We start from the raw sequence: 20,848 nt of genomic DNA, 5'->3' as shown, positions 1-20,848 counted from the left end.
TTGTTTTAATTCCATAAATGTTTGAGCAAGTTTAACAGCGTACGTTACGGTATATCAATGGCAATTATGATATGATATTGATGTGAAGACATGTCAGAAAGTTAAATCAAACTTTTGTTGTTCAAGTTTTATTTCTAGCGTCGATTTTTACATCCCAAGAAGGCTAACGAAGAGATTTTTGCAAAATTTTCAAAATCGTCGCGATTTCAACCAAATTAAGGCATAGAGCACATGCGTCGACAGCTAAATATCTCAAAGATTTAAAATTTTATAACAAACATCACAGGAAAAGATCTTTAAGTAGACGCACGCGTTCTATGCTTCATGACCGAACACTTAATTGACATTTACATATTTTCATTGAATTTTCGTTGAAAATCAAAATGAGTGTTTTTAGGATGTCATTTTCGTTAAAAAATAAATCCCTATTTAAATTTGTAGCTAGAGGGCAATTTTAGGGTTTCTCGAATCACTCCCATACAACATATCTATGGCTTGCTTAAATAATTTCGTTAATAGTAATTTGCAATATTTTGTTTTCTTCCATATAAAAAGAACAAAAAAGAATAAAAATATATTTTTCAGAATGAACTCAAACATGTCCTACATACTGCAATATTTAGATTTCCCGTTTTAGTATTTAGTCTGCAAGATCCACATTTGTCTATCGTTACACATTTATCACCATTCAAGTACGTATTACTAGGACAGGTACATCCATCTATAGGTGGGTCTTGACAATTTTGTTCCGCTGTTGGGTTATCACATGTATTGATACAAGATATGGCTGACTTGTATACAAAATCACCATTACACTTTAACGCTTAAAGTAAAGAATAATAATATAGATATTGAAATAAAATAATGATCGTAATATTAATTTTTTGCAATAAAAACTTGAAATCTAAATAAAGGCAACAGTAGTATACCTCCGAAAAAAGTCATGAATCGATCAAGAGAAAACAAATCCAGGTTACAAACAATAACCGAGGAAAACAACAGAAAAACTGAAGTGCAACAAAAACAAACGACAGTTCGACATACATAGCAACTAAGCTCACAAAAGAATACAATATCCACCCCTGTTCGTCAAAAAGAAATACACATTCAAGGCACATGGACAGACAAACAGACCAAAGTTAGTGATTTTTATATTTCTCCAATATGGTTGTTTTCAATTGCTCATATTGGCCTATAGTTGATGAAACCTGCCCATTTGGATAGTTGTCAAATTTCGTTTTTTTTTAAAAGTAGGCAAATATTCTGTTGCTTGGAAACTTATTGTCAGGTGATCATTGAAAAGATGTTTCATAATGATTTATTCAATAAACACAAATGCACCAGTCATTGTACCGAACTTGTGGTGGTATTGAAAAGTTAAGATTTAGATCTTATTATAAAAACAATCAAAATCGAATGATGGAAGGACGGAAGGTAATAGATAACACTTGATATGCCATGCTGCTTGGACATTTCTGAATGCTTAAAAATATTAAAAGAATGCAACTAAAATGAAAGAAACCCCAAAACAACACTTACGACAGAAGGAAGATGTCCGCCATTTGATTTGAAATCCATTCTGACTGCATGCTAAAGCAGTTGTTTGTAGTGTTTGACAATGTACATCAAGTTTGTTCGAATTACAGAAGTCAACTTCACAACTACTGTACAACTGGTCAAAATTAACTTTCTTAGAGTTCAGACATGCTTTAAAAGGACTGGTATCTGATGTCAAAAAGCCACAATATGTTTCTTTTCTGGCCATTTCCTGTTTGTCTTTTGGACAGTCTTTAAATGGGGAATCATCTTCACAGCTGTCAATAAATCGATATTGTTATTAGGAAAACAGTGTATCTTTTGGTAAAATATAAAATGTAGTGAAACATGCAATTTGGATTTAGAATTTCTAACAAAATGTAAAATAACATTTTTTTAACTTAGTTATCCTAATTGGTACTCTAGATTTACATTTATATGATATCTGCTAAGCATAATGATCGCAAATACAGCGCGGTTAGAATTGAAAAAAAACACAAATAAAAAATAATAATATAACATTTAGTTGTTTTTATCATACCTTGCATCTGGTAGGTCTGAATCATCTGTTACTTTGTAACTTTTTCCGATATCTGCATGTCCTGCTCTTCCTTGAGAAGCGACGTCTGTTCCATCTTTAGTTTGAAGATCATCTATATAATTTCCATTACAATTGCCACAGATTCCCGTCAAATTTCCGGCAAAATAATCTTTAGATACCTTAACATTAACCAAATGGTAGCCATCAAATTGAACTCGTATGTTACATTTAGCATGTACAGCCGATATAAAACCTCCACTTCTTGATATTTCAATGTTTCCATTTTCGGTTTTTACAGGCAAACTTACTCGTAATCCATTAACCTAAAACGAAGAAATATTAGAATAAGGATAGAAGTTAAATCGTTAAGGAATAATGTCAATGTTTATATAAAATGGAAAAAAAAAATCAATATCAGATGAAAAGTTATATTGATTTAAGTTCTACTGTCATGAAGATATCAAAAAAAATAATTTTATATTTCTTCGTGTGGTTTGTATAATTAAATATTGTAAACTAAGTAAGAAACTTTTGAAATTCCAGATCACAATATTGTTCACTGGACCTTTAAGTCACCAAGGCAAACTGCATTGCCCCTTTTATCTTTTCATTTCATAAAAGAAATTGTCACTTATAAACATTTTGAAATAGAGATTGTCAAAAAACATTTGACAATTATCAAAATTAAAGTAATTTATAAGGGCTGCATGCTCACCAGTGTATGGCCACCTTGAAGAATACGAATGGTCGAATTATCAAAAAAGAAATCAATCCTTCTTGTGTAGGAAACCTGTGTATTCCCACCACGTCTTTCATTCTTTGTCTCGACTTTAAATTCACACCTATCATCTGGTATCGTTGATTTCCATAGCGTATATTTACAAGTTCCCATAAAATGGATAGCAGCACCGTCTGGAGTATAATAATGAGGATCTCCCGATCCCTCACATGAACAAAAACCTAAATCATTAAATAAAAATTAGCCTTTGTCATAAATCTTAATCCAAGTAAAATGTAGCTGTTTTTTTAGAGATAATAGTCATTTACCTATAATAAACTTTGTTGATAACTTTAATGTAAGCTTAATAGATTTCAAAAGTGTTTAAGTTCATAATTCATCAAAATTATTGGTAAAATATATATATAACCGATGGTTTATTCATTCATTCATTTCCTAATTACAGATAACAATCATATCACACCAATTGACTAACAGAGACACTATGTAAATGTAAAAAAAAGAAGATATATAAGCATAATGAGATATAATTGCAATTCTAGTATGACGTGCTTCTTTAGCTTTGTAAAAAACTCCGTGATAAAATTATCGATATATTTTCACTTAGCGCAGACTCAGAGATGTGCATGATAATGGCTGTAACAATATACCTGCAACGTAAAACCACAAGTATTGTAACCTATGTGCAACCGCTATGTCGATTCAGCTTCGTTAAAATGTTGTAATTGAAATAAAAACTACGAAACCTTCATTCATATTCTGAAGCATAACAATAGAAACAATGCATTAGATTCGGTAAAATTAACAAAATCAAAAATGTTTTTTGTGCAGTATTCCAAACGTCATCCGAATGAAACGTCAAAGCTACAGATTTTTCCGTTGTGTTAACCCTCCAAAGTTCGGACAATATTGCAGTAAAATGAATTACGAGGTAGTTATTGTTTCATTTTCTATTCTTTTGCATTATTTAGTCATTTACTGATTTCAGCAAGTCAACATGACTACTCCTCAGTTATACATTGCAAACTATGGCTTTGAAGCTAGATTACGAGATAAAAATGTAAATTAATATGGTTAACGTTAGGGTTGAGAATTAACAGAACTAAACACATTTTTCTTTTAGCAATAATTTAGACAAAAATGATGCAAGTTAAAGATTTATTTAAAAGATAATTCCTACAAGTCATGTTCTTTGCTCGTTTTAACATGGGTAGGCATTATATTTGTTGATATTTTACACTGAGCGTTAGCGAGGTGTATTACCAATGTTATTTCAACTGATCGGGCGGAGCTAAGGTTTTAATTTGCATGTGGACAGTCTATTTGAAAATGTGTGTGATAAGGATGATTGCCGTTATAATTAATACTGATTTCTAATCACCAATCAGTGTCTTCAAAGGAAGTTACAAAAGAAGGACTAGATACTTTATTGATGAGTTAATCCTAAAACACCTATCTGTAGATGGACTGATTTATTATGAGCGAACCGGTTAAACTCCGCCCAGTCAAGTGAAATAAATCGAGTAATAAAATGTTGTCAAATATAATGCATAACCATGTTAAAATGAGCAAAGAGCATGACATGAAGGAATTATTTTGATTCTAAAAGGACAAAAACAGTATTTTTATAGGTCAAAGCGTACGAACATACAGTAAAAATGTTTGGCTGTTCCCGTTTTCTCCTCGATGAGTCTGTACATTACATTTCATATTTGATAAGTTTAAAAACTACGAGCAGGATAAATATATGTTGTTTGATAAAAATATACAATAAAAGTTTATGTGAACTCCTTAAATGTATTATATTTTAAAGGATAACGATGGAAATAACGTTAATATAAACAGTAAGTTCGTGCGCATGAGTCAAACATATTTTGTGCTCATTAGAACACAGCTTTATTTACAACGCCTAATAAGGACGTCATATTAGAATATAATTTTCAGCTTTAACAAAGCGGGGGTCTATCGCTCCGGATAAAATTCGAATATCACGATCAAGGCCACGTGTAAATTTACAATAAATACAAATATGAATTATTAAAAAAAAACAGAGACTAAATAAGATGGATGTAGTAACTTTACTTTAAGAAAAAATCAGTTTTAAAAAGCTTTAATATATGAATTATATATTTCGCAGTTGATATGTATACAAGTTCTATCCATTTCAAAAATAAGGATTCTTTACACTGATGATTGTTGCAGATTATACGACTAGTGTACGGAGGATGATATGTATAATAATTAACTCGCACTTTCTTATATTGAAGTAATTTCGCTTTTTGCATTTCTAATAGTTTAGTCTTCTTTTACATATTTTCCTGTATTTTGTCACTTATTGTGATCTGGATTTTTAATATTTGATGTGTTTCTTTTAAACAGTTCTTTTTTTGTACTTTTTATAATGTTCTTGTTATATCTGTTTGTTTAATCAAGTTTATTCCACACCTGAACACATTAGATGAAGAGAAATCCTCGAACAACTTACTAGGACATTTAAATGTGTTGCAACTTTCAGTTTCAGTTTCTATAGTTGATCCTACACAAGATTTGCCTCCATACTTGGGCATTGGTTCGGTACAACTTCTTATACGTGTTCTTTGACGAGTTCCTCCATTACATGTTTTGCTACACACGCTCCATTCTGTAAAGGTACTAACTATTTTCCAACCACCATCCACTAATGAAAAATATTGTTCATAAATGTGTAGATAGTTGAAGTGGCAAATTTACATCAATAATAATTATCTAAGGAATTATCTGATTTTCAAATAACAAATAACAAAAACTTTGAAACAAAAAATATAAAAGTACATATTCCTTGACACAAAAGGTTACTTCACAAAAATTACTTTACAAATAGCGTTATATGATGATGCCTGACCAACCAAAAATGTAAGTAAATCTTTTTGAATCATATTCAAATTATTTGAAGGACAAATATTTGTTTATCTACTAACGTGGAAAAAGGCATATTGGCAGCATAATTACTAATATTTACCAGGTTTCTTAGTACACGTGTATACACCGAGCTTATTTAGCTTGCACCATTCATCTGATGAGCATGATATGGACGCCGGTACTGATACTATGTTGAAGGTTCCATTTTTCGAAATGCATTTCTGTGATTTGATACAGTCACCTTTTGGATAAACGTCACCTAACTAAAGAAAAAACGATAGATAACTGTGATTAAAATTGAAATTAATAAATTACAATATGTAGCTCATCGTGGCAAGTCCGTACACGGATGTCGATTAAATAAGCTTAATATTGGACGTGTAGGATAGAATTAGCTATCAATTTGAAATATTATTTCATTATGACATCAGATTTGAACGTCGATTGAAGACAGGGCATCGATTTTAGTTTTAAATATACCTTAGATATAGGTCTATATTTGATTACCAGTTATACACGGAAAATTCTATAAAGACTTAGTTCAGAAGGAAGTAAAAACTAATATGCATACAGCGAGCTTTGAAGTTCCTCTTCCAATGTTCAATCTACAAGATCCACATCTGTCAATCGTTACACACTTATCCCCATTTAAAAATGTTTTATCAGGACATGTGCACCCATCTACCGGCGGGTCTTGACAATTTTGATCGGCTGTTGGATTATCACATGTATTGGTACATGATATTGCCGATTTGTATACGAGTCCACCATCACATTTTAATGCTAAAAGTTAGAAAACTAATTTTATAAACATTACGAACAGAACAACATAACAAACTAGAGGCTCTAAAGAGCCTGTGTCGCTCACCTTGGTATATGTGAATATTAAACAAAGGAAGCAGATGAATTCATGACAAAATTGTGTTTTGTTGATGGTGATGTGTTTTTAAATCTTACTTTACTAAACAGTCTTGCTGCTTACAATTATCTCTATCTATATTGAAATTGGCCCAGTAGTATCAGTGGAAATGTTAATTAAAAATTTAAAATTTTATGAAAATTGTTAAAAATTGACTATAAAGGACAATAACTCCTTAGGGGGTCAATTGACGATTTCGGTCATGTTGACTTATTTATAGATCCTACTTTGCTGAACATTATTGCTGTTTACAGTTTATCTTTATCTATAATAATATTCAAGATAATAACCAAAAACAGCAAAATTTCCTTAAAATTACCGATTCACGGGCAGCAACCCAACAACAGGTTGTCAGATTCATCTTCCAATTACAGGGCAGATAGATATTGATCTGATAAACAAATTCACCCCAAGTCAGATTGCTCTAAATGCTTTGGTTTTGAGTTATAAGCCAAAAACTGCATTTTACCCCTATGTTCTATTTTTAGCCTTTGTGGCCATCTTGGTTGGTTGACCTGGTCACGCCACACATTTTTTAAACTAGATACCCCAAAGATGATTGTTGCCAAGTTTGGATTAATTTGGCCCAGTAGTTTCAGAGGAGAAGATTTTTGTAAAGATAACTAAGATTTACGAAAAAAAGGTTAAAAATTGACTATAAAGGGCAATAACTCCTAAACAGGTCAACTGACCATTTCGGTCATGTTGACTTGTTTGTAGATAATACTTTGTTGAACATTATTGCTGTTTACTGTTTATCTCTATCTATAATAATATTCAAGATAAAAACCAAAAACAGCAAAATTTCCTTAAAATTACCAATTCAGGAGCAGCAACCCAACAACCAATTGACTGATTCATCTGATAATTTCAGGGCAGATAGATCTTGACCTGATAAACATTTTTATCTCATGTCAAATTTCCTCAAAAGGTTTTGGTTTTTGAGTTATATGCCAAAAACTGCATTTTACCCCTATGTTCTATTTTTAGCCGTGGCGGCCATCTTGGTTGGTTGACCAGGTCACGCCACACATTTTTTAAACTAGATACCCCAAAGATGATTGTGGCCAAGTTTGGATTAACTTGGCCAAGTAGTTTCAGAGGAGAAGATTTTTGTAAAAGATTACTTTAATTTACGAAAAATGGTTAAAAATTTACTATAAAGGGCAATAACTCCTAAACGGGTCAACTGACCATTTTGGTCATGTTGACTTATTTGTAGATCTTACTTTGCTGAACATTATTGCTGTTTACAGTTTATCTCTATCTATAATAATATTCAAGATAAAAACCAAAAACAGCAAAATTTCCTTAAAATTACCAATTCAGGAGCAGCAACCCAACAACCAATTGACTGATTCATCTGAAAATTTCAGGGCAGATAGATCTTGACCTGATAAACATTTTTATCTCATGTCAAATTTCCTCAAAAGGTTTTGGTTTTTGAGTTATATGCCAAAAACTGCATTTTACCCCTATGTTCTATTTTTAGCCGTGGCGGCCATCTTGGTTGGTTGACCAGGTCACGCCACACATTCTTTAAACTAGATACCCCAAAGATGATTGTGGCCAAGTTTGGATTAACTTGGCCCAGTAGTTTCAGAGGAGAAGATTTTTGTAAAAGATTACTTTAATTTACGAAAAATGGTTAAAAATTTACTATAAAGGGCAATAACTCCTAAACGGGTCAACTGACCATTTTGGTCATGTTGACTTATTTGTAGATCTTACTTTGCTGAACATTATTGCTGTTTACAGTTTATCTCTATCTATAATAATATTCAAGATAAAAACCAAAAACAGCAAAATTTCCTTAAAATTACCAATTCAGGGGCAGCAACCCAACAACCGATTGACCGATTCATCTGAAAATTTCAGGGCAGATAGATCTTGACCTGATAAACATATTTACCCCATGTCAGATTTGCTCTAAATGCTTTGGTTTTTGAGTTATAAGCCAAAAACTGCATTTTACCCCTATGTTCTATTTTTAGCCCTGGCGGCCATCTTGGTTGGTTGACCAGGTCACGCCACACATTTTTTAAACTAGATACCCCAATGATGATTGTGGCCAAGTTTGGTTTGATTTGGCCCAGTAGTTTCAGAGGAGAAGATTTTTGTAAAAGTTAACGACGACGGACGACGGACGACGGACGACGGACGACAGACGACGGACGACGGACGACGGACGCAAAGTGATGGGAAAAGCTCACTTGGCCCTTCGGGCCAGGTGAGCTAAAAAATCAATAAGATTAATTTAATTTAGGTTATTCTTGTTAAATATTTTCTATACCCATAATTTCTTAAGAATCTGTTTATCAGTTGGTCTAGAAAACTAAAACGTTTCATAGTACTTAAACCTGTTAAATACTTTTATTGAAAATTTAAGCAAAAAAAATTCCTTCGATGGATACCCACTTTTGTATGTACTGTCACATAGAACACTAATAGTAAAATTTGTAGATAGGAAAAGTATTGTTTTAAAAAATAAATATGTTAACATGACCACAAGCTCAGAAACGTAAACATTTTGTTTGCCAGAAAATTGTCAACAATGTATTCCGTTAATAAAAAAAGAAAAACGATTATTACACATATTTGCAATCAGATATTTCGGCTTAATTTTTATATGGTTCATTTAATTCTTCAGTTTCTATTATAATTAGAATATGCATAACACTACAGTTATGAAAATCAAACAAAGAAGTATTTTACTGTTTTAAGACTGTAAAACTCTTTCTATACATGCACACGCATTCAAATAGTGTGACTGCTTTCATATGTTACTGCGAAAGGATTACCAGAAACTACAATAATAGAATAAACCAATTTATTATATGCTACTATGATTTGAATTATCATGCCATCATACCATATTGTATGCTCCTCATACTTACATTGGCTAGAAGTTTTTCAAAGCTTACATATAGCGCAAATGCAAGACTTCATTAGAAACTTACGACAAAAGGTGGGTGTTCTCCATTTTGTTTGAAATCCATGCTGACTACAAGCTAAAGCAGCAGTCTGGAGAGTTTGACAATGTACATAGGTTCTATTTGAATTACAGAAGTCAACTTCACAACTACTGTACAACTGGTCAAAATTTACTTTCTTTGAATCCATACATGCTTTGAATGGACTAGTATCTGTTGCCAAAAAGCCGCAATATTTATCTGTTTTGGCCAATTTCCGTTTGTCCTCTGTACAATCTTTTAATGGAGGGACATCAGCACAACTATAGATAACAAATTAAATGAAATAAATAGGCAGATTGCTTTGTATGTCATTAGATATAATGTCAATGAATATCATTACATATAATGTCAAAAACTATTGCCTAACATATTTTTGAAAATATTGCTTAAAATTGTTAATTCAAATATGACGTGCTTTTTTCCGCTTTCGTGTGATAAAATTCTTGATATATCTATACTTACCGCAAACTCAGATGTACTTATGAATTGCTTTTACAAAATATCTCCCACGTAAGTCCACATGTATCGTAACTTATGTACTAACGCCATTGCGATTTCGCTTCGTTAAAAATTGCAATTGAAAAGAAACCTACAGAACCTTTTTTATTTAAACGTACCAAATAAATAAAAAAAAAATAATTCTACAAAGGTTCGTTTAAACTTAACGTATATTAAAGTTATTTCAAAACTTCATGTCATACGAATGAAAACGCTTTAGATAAAGATTTTTTCCTTTTGAACCACTAGAATTCAGATAATTTTGCATGAAAATGGATTTTGAATAAGGCTTTATTTCAATTATTTTTACTACTGCATTATTCGCGCATTTACTGATTTCGGCAAGTTTACATAGCAGCTCTTTAGTTACGAAATGTCAACTGTCGATTTGTCGGTAGATTGCGAGTAAAAAAGATAAATAAAAAATGGGATATGTTAGAGTTAAGATTTAAAAAGATTAAATACATGTTTTTTTCTAGTTTTAATTAAAGAAATGATTGAAACAAGCTTCAGATTTATTGGAGATATGTAAGCTTTATCTAATAGGTGGTAAAAACAGAACAGCCATACACACTGAAAACCCACCCTTGCTTCAGTTTTAAATTACCGTATTTTCCTTTCAGAAATAAAATAATTCATGGAAGCCACAGATTATTTCTTGAATATTATTTTAAACATATCAAACGTTTTGATTCAACCATGTCAGACTCCAATAAAATGTAAGTCGGTTAACATTCGAAGGTGAGTTTTTGTCTGTGTAAGCTTTTTTCTATGACGCATATGTGATTTTGATATACATAAATGCATGTAGTGAATAATACATTCAATTTGACATCCATGCTTTTGTAAAAACCAAAAACATTTGAGAAAAAAGTCGGAAAAAAAATGTAATGTGTTTCCTCATAGGTTGTGTATTTGTTTTGTCAGGAGCACCCCTCTTGTCATAGAAGTACGTTAAGTGTGAACATGCTTAAGCATTATGTATTAAAATCCATGATTTGGTGAGGGAGAAAACGATAACGAATAGAAATAAATAAATTGGGTGTGCAGAAAAGCATTACAATGAGAAATAGTGAGACGAAAAATGAATTGTAACAAGGATTTAAGGGGAAGTATTTCCTCCTTCAAATTGAGTTAATCTAAATAAAAGAAATAGCAAACTAAATGCCTAGGACAAATGAATATCGTCAAATACAGTTTTTCATTAATTTAAAGTAAGGGCTTAAGGTGTAGCTTTAGATACAAAATGGTACCCCAATTAAGGCAATAGTGAAATTAATGATTAGGTTAAAAAAAAACAAATTCGAAAAAAACCCTAATGCAGAGTATCAAAGAAAGATTCTGAGAAGGCCTCGTTATGTACTAAACAGAGGTTTGGAAGTTGAGAGGATCACGATGTATTATAGTGTCCAATTATGAAGAAGTCCATATCATCCCATAGCTAACCAAAAAATCAGTGAGATGTGGAAATAAAAAAAAATCATATACATCATTTGATTAATATTCTTTGAAAGTCTCAAAGAACTTGCCAAGCGGTTCACCAGCAGTTGCAAAGGACAAACGATGGAAAGGATGACCAAACTAACGGACATCGCTGCATACCGCCTGATGAAGAAAGTTTGTGTTGAATAAATAGTCTAAAATATCAAACCAGAAATGCTCTAATTGAACTACACTTGAAGCTTTCACTACTGGTGATTTTACATGTCTTACTTTTCATCCGGTAGGTCTGAATCATCTGTTACTTTGTAACTGTTCCCGATGTCAGCATAACCTTGTCCTCCTTTAGTTGAAACATCTGTTCCCTCTTTGGTCTGGAGATCGTCTTTATAGTTTCCATTACAGTTTCCACATATCCCAGTTAAATTTCCAGCAAAGTAACCTTTAGACACTTTTACATTGACCAAATGGTAGCCATCAAACTGAACGCGTATGTTACATTTGGAGTGCACGGCAGATATAAAACTACCACTTCTGGATAACTCAATACTGTCATTTCCAGTTTTCACTGGTAAACTTGCTCGGTAACCGTCGATCTGATCACAATATACAATGATAATCAATTAAATCATACATTCTTAACTTGGCACTAATATAAATTAAAAAAAAAGTACTCTATTGTCATGGATTTTGTCAAATCTTGTTAATTTTCTATGTAAATTTATAGGCCTTCAAAATTTTAATCCCTGCTAGTTATTTCATACCTTTAAAATACAGGAATTTCTATTATGTTTTTTTTTTAATTTTGCTACAGGAAAGTTGTCTTTAAAATATTTTTTAATTTTTGATAGCATTATTTGTTTGCAGCATTTCTGTCCTATCAATAACTAGGTAAGACATTTTGTTGAATGCCAAGCAATAATTTTTCAATAAACAGTATTCATATATGTAATGTAACATAGTTGGTCAAGCATGTGAAATGTTACCTTTAATGTCCCAATAGCTTGATTTTCAAGGACAAAAATGCAGTTAAAATGTTGTTTTGTTAAACTGAAAACGTTAATAATCATAAATATATAAGCATCTTACCAGCACGTTTCCGCCGTGCAAGAAACGAATTTGTGTATTCCCCATGTAAAAATCTATCATTCTTGTGTAGGAAACATGCATATAGCCATATCGTCTCTCATTCTTAGTCTCGACTTTAAATTCACACTGATCGCTTGGAATTGTTGATTTCCATAAAGTGTATTTGCAAGTCCCCATAAAATGTATAACAGCACCGTCTGGAGTGTAATAGTGAGGATCTCCCGAGCCTTCACACGAACAAAAACCTATAGAACAAACAGATCCATTATTGTTTTTGACTTCTTTTTCTGATCCATTTGCGCCTGGCTTGTAATGTTTAAGTCATATTTGGTAAAATATTGTATGGCAAAATAATCTCATCATTCTATACTCTAACCAGTTGTTGAAATGATTTTTATGAGGTCTTCTGTTCTACTGATTGTTTTATTCCTTCATGAGCAACGAATGGTAGATACTTAAAAATTTACCTTTATAGATTAAATTCGGGGAGATCACAGTTAATTTCCATTTTTAAATAATGAACAATTTTCCTTATTGTAACACTTAGACTCGCTCAACATGTATGAACAAAGGTAAACAGCATGGCATATTCACAGTAAGGAAGTGTTTAATCAAAAACAACAATTGAATCTAGTTCTTTCTTGCAATATTCATTTGTGGTGTATAAAACAAAATTCTACATTTATTAATTGATCTTTAATCGGGGCCTAGTTAATTGTGTGCATTTCTTTTTTTTTTTTTTATCAATATACGCAAATGTACGATAGATTCTTAACAGGCAGCCATTAATCGTCGATACCGTCCATAGCCTTTAACAGTGTAACATACTTTTTGCTTAAAAGTATAGAAAGATTCGATAGCTTCTACTCCAAATATTGCTTAATCAATGTGATTAATTTAGTTTCCTTGTTCTTTTGTCAACTGCTTTTAATCGTCATTGTATAATGTGTATGTTGTTAAAATAACACAACTTTTGGTTTCCTCGCATCCACGGACCTTCTCTAGTTAATTGCGTATTGCTTAATGAATATGTTTAGGATGACTTAAGACATAACTCCCTCAAGGATTCTTATTTCCGACACTTTTCTAATTCGACTCAATTACCAATTTTTAGGGCAATATATTGTGCGCAAAGCTAGACAGCATGTGTTTTTGTCAAAATGGGTTGAATGCTTTCACTTTCATTTAGATCTTGTTTGCAAATATTAAGGGTTCCATGTTTCCTGCTTATAGCAAAGCATAAGTCGTAAAACGTTATGTGTAGGTATTTGTACTTTTTAGTTTGGTAGAATATTCACGTCTTAATTGTATTCCATATTCTCAAATTTCTGCAAAAGTAGTCAATCTTATACTTACTAGGACACTCAAGTGTGTTACAGCTTTCATACGAGGTTTCTGTAATAGATCCAGAACAAGATGTGCCTCCGTACTGCGGTTTCGGGTTTGTACAACTTCTGCCACGTGTTCTCTTGCGAATTCCACCATTACATGTTTTACTACAAGAACTCCAGTCTGACCAGTTGACAGTTATTTGCCAACCACCATTAACTGATGAATGAATTTTATATTTATAAGATAATAAACTATCTGTTAGAACGTGACAGCACAGTTCGGTGTATGAAATATTCTACATTCATATGTAATTGCGTGTTTTCTTTTTTGTAAAAAATATTCGTTTTTCAGGCAAAAGACAAGTCGAATAAAAAACCCTTAATAGATACCAGTATTTGATTTTTGTACGCCAGACGCACGTTTACGCTCGAATAAAACAATTTAAAAATGCCAAAATAAAGAGAACAGACAAAGAGCACAAAGAACAACATTACAGCTAATATAAGGTAAGTAATTCCTTTTTTTTCTTCGAATGTGTTGTAAATAATTAATTCATTACGGGCATATTTGCTCTCATCAATTTTCTGCCAATTCGTACGTGTTCAATGCAAGAATGTAATGTCATACAAAAGACTTTTTTTATGCGTAATGGGATTTGCTGTTCTTACTATTTAAATCCTTTTGATCACAGAGATGAGTGTTGGCAAATCTTTTTACGCTCATCTTTGCCTTGACCATGGAATGACTTGTGTTATAATTTATGAGCATCATATTTTACTAAGTTTTCATTGTAATAATTTTTCAATTTCGTTCTCTTCTTCCCTTCCGATTCTCTTTCATATCGAAATGTCTACTCCATCATGCACTTAATTACTTACTTGGCTTCTTTGTACACTCGTACATGCCAAAATTGTTTGTTTTACACCATTCGTCTAATGCACAGCTTTTTTTCGCTGGAATAGTAACTAGTTCGAAGGTACCATTTACCAAGTCACACATTTGTGACAAAATGCAATCACCTTTTGGATAAACATCGCCTAACTGCAATGATTTAAGAACATCAAATAATTCTTATTTCTAATAAAAAAAAAACAGTTCTCACTTGTCTTTAAACTATAGACTGTAAAACGAATATTTGACTTTAACATCAGCATGAGAAACAAGATAAAAAGGCCAAATGAAATCAAGTCTATTGTATCATTTAGATGAGCTTTAATTCTTTAAACAAGTTAAATTTTTTATAGAAGTTATACTTACTGCCAATTTTGATGATATGCCACCAATTTTAAGATTACATGATCCACATTTTTCAATTGTCACACATTTACCACCATTCAAATATGTTTTATCTGGACATGTACATCCATCGACAGGTGGGTCCTGACAATTCTGAGTTGCTGTTGGATTATCGCATGTATTGGTGCAAGATACTGTTGTTTTATAAACAAAATCTCCTGTGCAAGTCACGGCTACAAAAGACACAGTAGTTTAACCAAGTTCATATGAAAAAGGGATAAAAACAAAACCAACCCGAAACATGTCTTTCAAATATGCCTCCGTTTTTCAAATGCGATTAAAATTTATGTAAGTTAAACCGTGTATCCACATTCTGTCTTGCTAACATGAAACAATCTGTTATGTTATTCCTAAATATAAGTGAAAACTTACGACAAAATTTTAAGCTCCTCCATTTAACTCTATATCCATGTTGACTGCAAGCAAGTGCAGTACTCTCCAACGTTTGACAATTAGCATTATTTTTATCAGAGGAACAAACATCAAATTCACAGCTGGAGTACATCTTGGTGAAGTCTACTTTCTTTGAGTCTCTGCATATCTTGAATGGACTTGAATCTGATAAAAGGTACCCGCAATAATCATCCGTCTTGGCTAGTTCCTTATCTTTATCAGAACATTCACCTGGGGCTTCAGCATCAGCACAACTATTGATAAGAAAGAACATGAAACTTTGTTCGATAATTTTTTTATTAATCATCTTCCATAGATTGTAACCCAACATAAATCGAATACATTTAAAATCTAATTAAATTGTCTCGCCTGCAAGTCTTTCTATACTTTATGATACTTTGAATATTACAATATTTTATTTAACAAAAGGATTAACAATTTTACTGAAACAACGTTAATGTAATTCAAAAAGTAAATTTTAAATTAATGCTTAAGCAATAATATATATATTTGAAATATTATATAAAAAAATTAATCAAGTATTTTAACCAAATACAAATTTATGAATACAAACAAAATTAACAACATCAAACTTTATCTTACTTCAAATCTGGTTGATCAGAATCATCCAATACTTTGTAACTATTTCCGATGGATGCATAGCCGGCCCAACCCAAACCGGAAACATCTGTTCCTGACTTGGTCTGATAGTCATCCTTGACATTTCCGTTGCAATTTCCACATAGTCCAGTTAAATTTCCACCGAAGTGGTTTTTAGAAACCTTAACGTCAATCATATGAGAACCATCAAACTGGACACGTATGTTACATTTGGAATGAATTGCTGTGATGTAACTTCCACTTCTTGTAATCTCGATAGAGTTGTTTGCTGTTGATGTCGGTAATCCTACAGCTATGCCATTCAACTGAAGTACATATGTATATAATGGGATCACAACTGCATAGTTAAGTCGCCGTTTCAAACTGACATAAATCATTAAATGGTATCTGATATATGCCTTATGTCGTACATGTAAATACAATCATGTTTCGTTTTCCCGATTGTGACATACCGAATTAGACTATTTATCGAGTTTGTAATAACATGCGCAACACGACAGGTGCCACATGTGGAGCAGAATCTGCTTACTCTTGGTGAGTTTTCTTTGTTGTGTTTTATGTGCTATTGTTTTTCTGTTTGTCCTTTTATTCTTTAACCATGGCATTGCCAGTTTATTTTCGATTTATGAGTTTGACTGTTCCTTTCGTATCTTTTGCTCCTCTTTAATAGAGGATTATATTAGACTAAAAGTATTGTGAACAAATAGATTACCCTAGCTTTACATCAACTGTGAACAAAATCAAGTATATGTTAAGGGGAACATAGAACAAATGAGGCGCACAATGTTGTAAGCATTGGATAAATATTCAGGTAAATATTTAATAAATTACAATAAGGAATTTAGGTAAAGTTTGAGATACAAAATGGTTTAAACAAAAATAATTAAATGTCAAAAGAACATCAATAGCTAAGAGAAATTCTTAAATAATCTGAATAAAAGAATACAGCAGAAGTACATAATCGAACTATATGATGATGATTATGGGTCATATTTCATGTGACCTTAAATGTGGAGATGTGACAAAGCTCTTATGACAAAGTGGATCCCCAAAAATAATTCAGAAGAATGATATGAAACAGGACATACAAAAGACTATAATGTTTTTGTTTTAATTTTAAAAGAGGTTCAGGAGCAGAGTTTGATATTGAAGATGAACGAATAGACAAACAGACGGACATCTCAATCAATATGTATCACAAACTTTAAAAAAAGATGTTTACTAATATATGGTCTAACTGTCATTTTCATTATTATGTATCCTTTGATCAACTCAGTGACGCGACAAAGAGTCACTTCATTTGTGTGTCCTTTTTTCGACTATGCCATTTCGATTGAGTTGGGTTTCGCAGGGCGGGTTAAGCAAGCAAAACAGGAGACGCCTACCCTGGCGACGTATTCAGTCTCGCTCCTCTTATGGTTCATGTGGTTCCCTAAGGTGTTTTTTTTTATAGATACAGTAGTTATTTTCTAATCGAGTAACGATATTAGATCATCGGTAAACTGTTTTATGCTCTTTGGTACGATTGCTATTTGAAGAATTATCGGTTTCCATTCCCAAAAGTATTATGTCGCTTTTATTTGTAAATTTGATGCATGCAATTATACTGCAACAGTTCAATAATATTGGCTTAATATATGGAGGGAATATTTCAATCAAAAAACAAACTTTCAGCCACCAAAACCTGAACTTTCTTAATTGTTTCATTTACACTACTTCATATGAGAATTATAATATAAGATAAGATAAAATATGATATTGCTCACCAAAGTAATACCACCTTGAAGAATGCGAATTTGGTTTTGTTCAATGAAAAAATCAATCATTCGTGTGTATGCAACGTGCGTTTGACCATATCTTCTCTCATTTTTCGTTTCAACTCTGAATGAACATGCATCATTTGGTATTGTAGACTTCCATAATGTATATTTACAAGTTCCCATAAAATGTATCTCTGCACCATCTGGTGTGTAATAGTGAGGATCGCCGTATCCAAAGCATGTGCAGAAGCCTAAACATTTTAAAATCAATGAAACACATAAAAATTATTTGTGATTGAAAAGATAATGGATGTTAAGAGTTTATTAGGGTAAACATATAAATGTGACCATGTTTTGTATTTTTAACAAGCTGACTCAATCAAGATCAAAATAATAAGGTAGCTTTAATACTACATATATTATACTGCATAACACTCAGCATTTGCACTCACGTACTCATGAATTCAACGTGTTTGGAGTAAAGCAGGAAACATCAAAGTTTAGTCTTCGGTTTGATCCGAACAAAGTTCTTTCTTACTAACTACATCACGTAATAGCACTATAATGATAACTGATAAATAATGGTTTTTGAATTGAACTGAAAGAGAAACTTTTAAATTTTACAACAAGCTTCTCATTTATAATGTTTTTCTAATCTGTGTGATTATTTGTCTCATATTAAATATTTAAAGAAAACCTTATATCAAATGATTCCTGTCCCTAATTTGGGCAACAAAATTTTCATGAAAGTAGCACATACAGTTAAGCATAAATTCCATTTGATCATTAATTTTTTATGATAAGCTTGGTTCCCAAGTTTTTCTGCATTTATAAGTACATTGTAACTCTTAAAGGTAACGAAGGACAATCTTCAAAGTATTAAAAAAAAATTAATCAAAAATCAAGTGTTGATAAAACAAAATTACAGGGTAATGACATGTTTTGCTTTCTATGCGGTATATGTTTGTTTAAAGCCGTACTTCAACCTAGAGTTGCTAATTTCTTCGTCATGTGGCCTCTGAAAGAGAGTTGTCTTATTGTCAACCATATCAAATGTTCTCATTTTTTTTGTATTAATGTAAAATTTCTTTCCATAAGAACTTACTAGGACAATCCAGCGTATTGCAATCTTCAAACATGTCATCATTATCTAGTCCTTCACATTTTTTGCCGCCATGTAAGGGTCGAGGATTTGTACAATGTCTATATCTTTTCCTCTCCCTTAGTCCTCCTCCACAACTGCGACTACACTGTGTCCATTCCGACCATGGTTTGAAAGATGCCCATCCGCCGTTCACTACGTGTTATGTAAATATATAATAATCTTTATTTGTCATATAAGTAACTTTATATTTGTGACATAAACAAAAGTAACAACAACAATAAAATAATATGAGTTGAACACACACATATCTATATATATATAAAGTAAAACTAACTAAGAGTCCCCTGTCCTCAGCTCTAAAGACTGTTTCATAAAGGAACCTGTTTTTTCACTTGGTTTATATTAGAAGGATTTAGTAGGACTATATAGAATACTGCTATTACATTTCAAATGTGTGAGCGTTTTACGAATGTGATGAAAACAAGGCTTTTAGCAATTAAACCTAAAAGTTTACTTCTGGAATTGCACTGTTTAAGATTTCCATGATTATTTGTTAAGATCATCTAAATAAATACAGTTTAATTCTTGTTTCCTAAATTTTCATAGTTACGACAAAACATATTTAATTAGTCGTCATTGCATTCTATTTTATCTAGGGATGTCAACTCGGTAAAGACTTACTTATCGATTAGTTAAACATTTACAAAGTGGAAACACAAAATTATGAATTATAAAATTTATTGTAGGTCGTTTTCTTATGATCGTAAAAGCCTTATCAGTATAACCTAGGACTATGTAATAGTCCAATAATTTTATATCATAGTAAATAGCTCATTTACTACATGTACTTAATATGTAAAATGGTAATAGTCATATCAAGTTATTAGTAAATATCTATAATATAAAAACTATTACTCAAACAACAGTATTTGAAAACCGTAAAACATCACATTTAATGGTCTACAAAGGGGTGATAATCATAAGTTACCGATGCCCTTAATCATTGTCTACGGGTCAATACAGGGTACAATGAATTAGTTCTTAACATAAAATCATTATCTAGTAAAAATTTTCTGGTACGAAGCGATTTCTCAAATGTTATAGGTAACTAACAGTCCTTTTGACGGAATATATGCCCTGACGATAGAGAGGGGGTGAGTGACAAAGATTAGCTAAAATTATATGTCTTGGAAACATGCTCTTGTTCATATACCCTACATATATATCTATTTTAAGGAATTGTAAATGACAATTAAATGCAAGAAATAGAATTGTGGTCTTGATGTATAGATTCTGCGTACTGATGTTGTTTATCATCTTAACAACTTGTTTTATTGTTCTTTCATTTGTCTTTGTTCTACTACTAATATTGCTTTTACTGTTGAATGGTTTTATGTGATATCCGTTTGACGTGGCTCGGTACTTATACATCTCGTCAATGTGTTTGTATTGGCTTTCATTTTTTAGTGGTTTGTTTTGTATATGCGACATTTTGTATTTCTTTTGTTATCACAATGTGACTCTGTACTTTAAAAAGATCCCGTCAGTATGATATTGTTCTATTATATGTTATTATGATATAATTCTATTATGAAGTACTATATACGTTTGAATCACAAACGTCAATATCATTCTATCGCGTAGTGGAATCAACTAATTTTGGATTCTTATAAATTATATATATAACTTTTGGACTAGTTTAGATC

General features: G+C 31.9%; 2 protein-coding genes across 3 annotated transcripts in view; both read right to left on the bottom strand.

Moving 5' to 3' along the window:
- Window positions 1–5,488, bottom strand: part of LOC134723522 (mucin-2-like) — a 30,159-nt gene extending 24,671 nt beyond the window's left edge. For both annotated transcript variants that reach the window (XM_063587113.1, XM_063587119.1), the window contains exons 1-5: window positions 5,302–5,488; window positions 2,793–3,037; window positions 2,078–2,400; window positions 1,540–1,814; window positions 612–823 (exon numbers count right to left, since the gene is read on the bottom strand). In XM_063587113.1, the coding sequence (XP_063443183.1) occupies window positions 612–823; window positions 1,540–1,814; window positions 2,078–2,400; window positions 2,793–3,037; window positions 5,302–5,383 (1,137 nt within the window). In that variant the 5' untranslated portion in view covers window positions 5,384–5,488. The remainder of the gene's footprint in view (window positions 1–611; window positions 824–1,539; window positions 1,815–2,077; window positions 2,401–2,792; window positions 3,038–5,301) is intronic.
- Window positions 5,489–5,803: 315 nt separating this feature from the next.
- On the bottom strand, window positions 5,804–20,146 carry LOC134715393 (zonadhesin-like). The gene is made up of 13 exons (XM_063577580.1): window positions 20,131–20,146; window positions 19,143–19,334; window positions 18,044–18,288; window positions 16,260–16,582; window positions 15,636–15,910; window positions 15,225–15,436; window positions 14,846–15,008; window positions 13,992–14,183; window positions 12,636–12,880; window positions 11,820–12,142; window positions 9,594–9,868; window positions 6,286–6,497; window positions 5,804–5,977 (listed from the first exon to the last, which is right to left on the bottom strand). Exons 1-13 carry the CDS (start codon window positions 20,144–20,146, stop codon window positions 5,804–5,806), a joined length of 2,847 nt encoding a protein of 948 aa, XP_063433650.1.
- Window positions 20,147–20,848: the final 702 nt, after the last annotated feature.

Source organism: Mytilus trossulus, chromosome 1 (assembly GCF_036588685.1).
Source record: "Mytilus trossulus isolate FHL-02 chromosome 1, PNRI_Mtr1.1.1.hap1, whole genome shotgun sequence".
Taxonomy (NCBI): domain Eukaryota; kingdom Metazoa; phylum Mollusca; class Bivalvia; order Mytilida; family Mytilidae; genus Mytilus; species Mytilus trossulus.
This window is presented reverse-complemented; position numbering and strand designations above follow the sequence as displayed.

Excerpts from the sequence above, each read along its gene's own strand:
- LOC134715393 (XM_063577580.1), bottom strand. Across the intron at positions 15,911-16,259 it reads TCTGATCAACCAGATTTGAA|TTGTGCTGATGCTGAAGCCC; the intron begins GTAAGATAAAGT and ends TCTTATCAATAG. Across the intron at positions 15,009-15,224 it reads GCATATCATCAAAATTGGCA|TTAGGCGATGTTTATCCAAA; the intron begins GTAAGTATAACT and ends AAATCATTGCAG.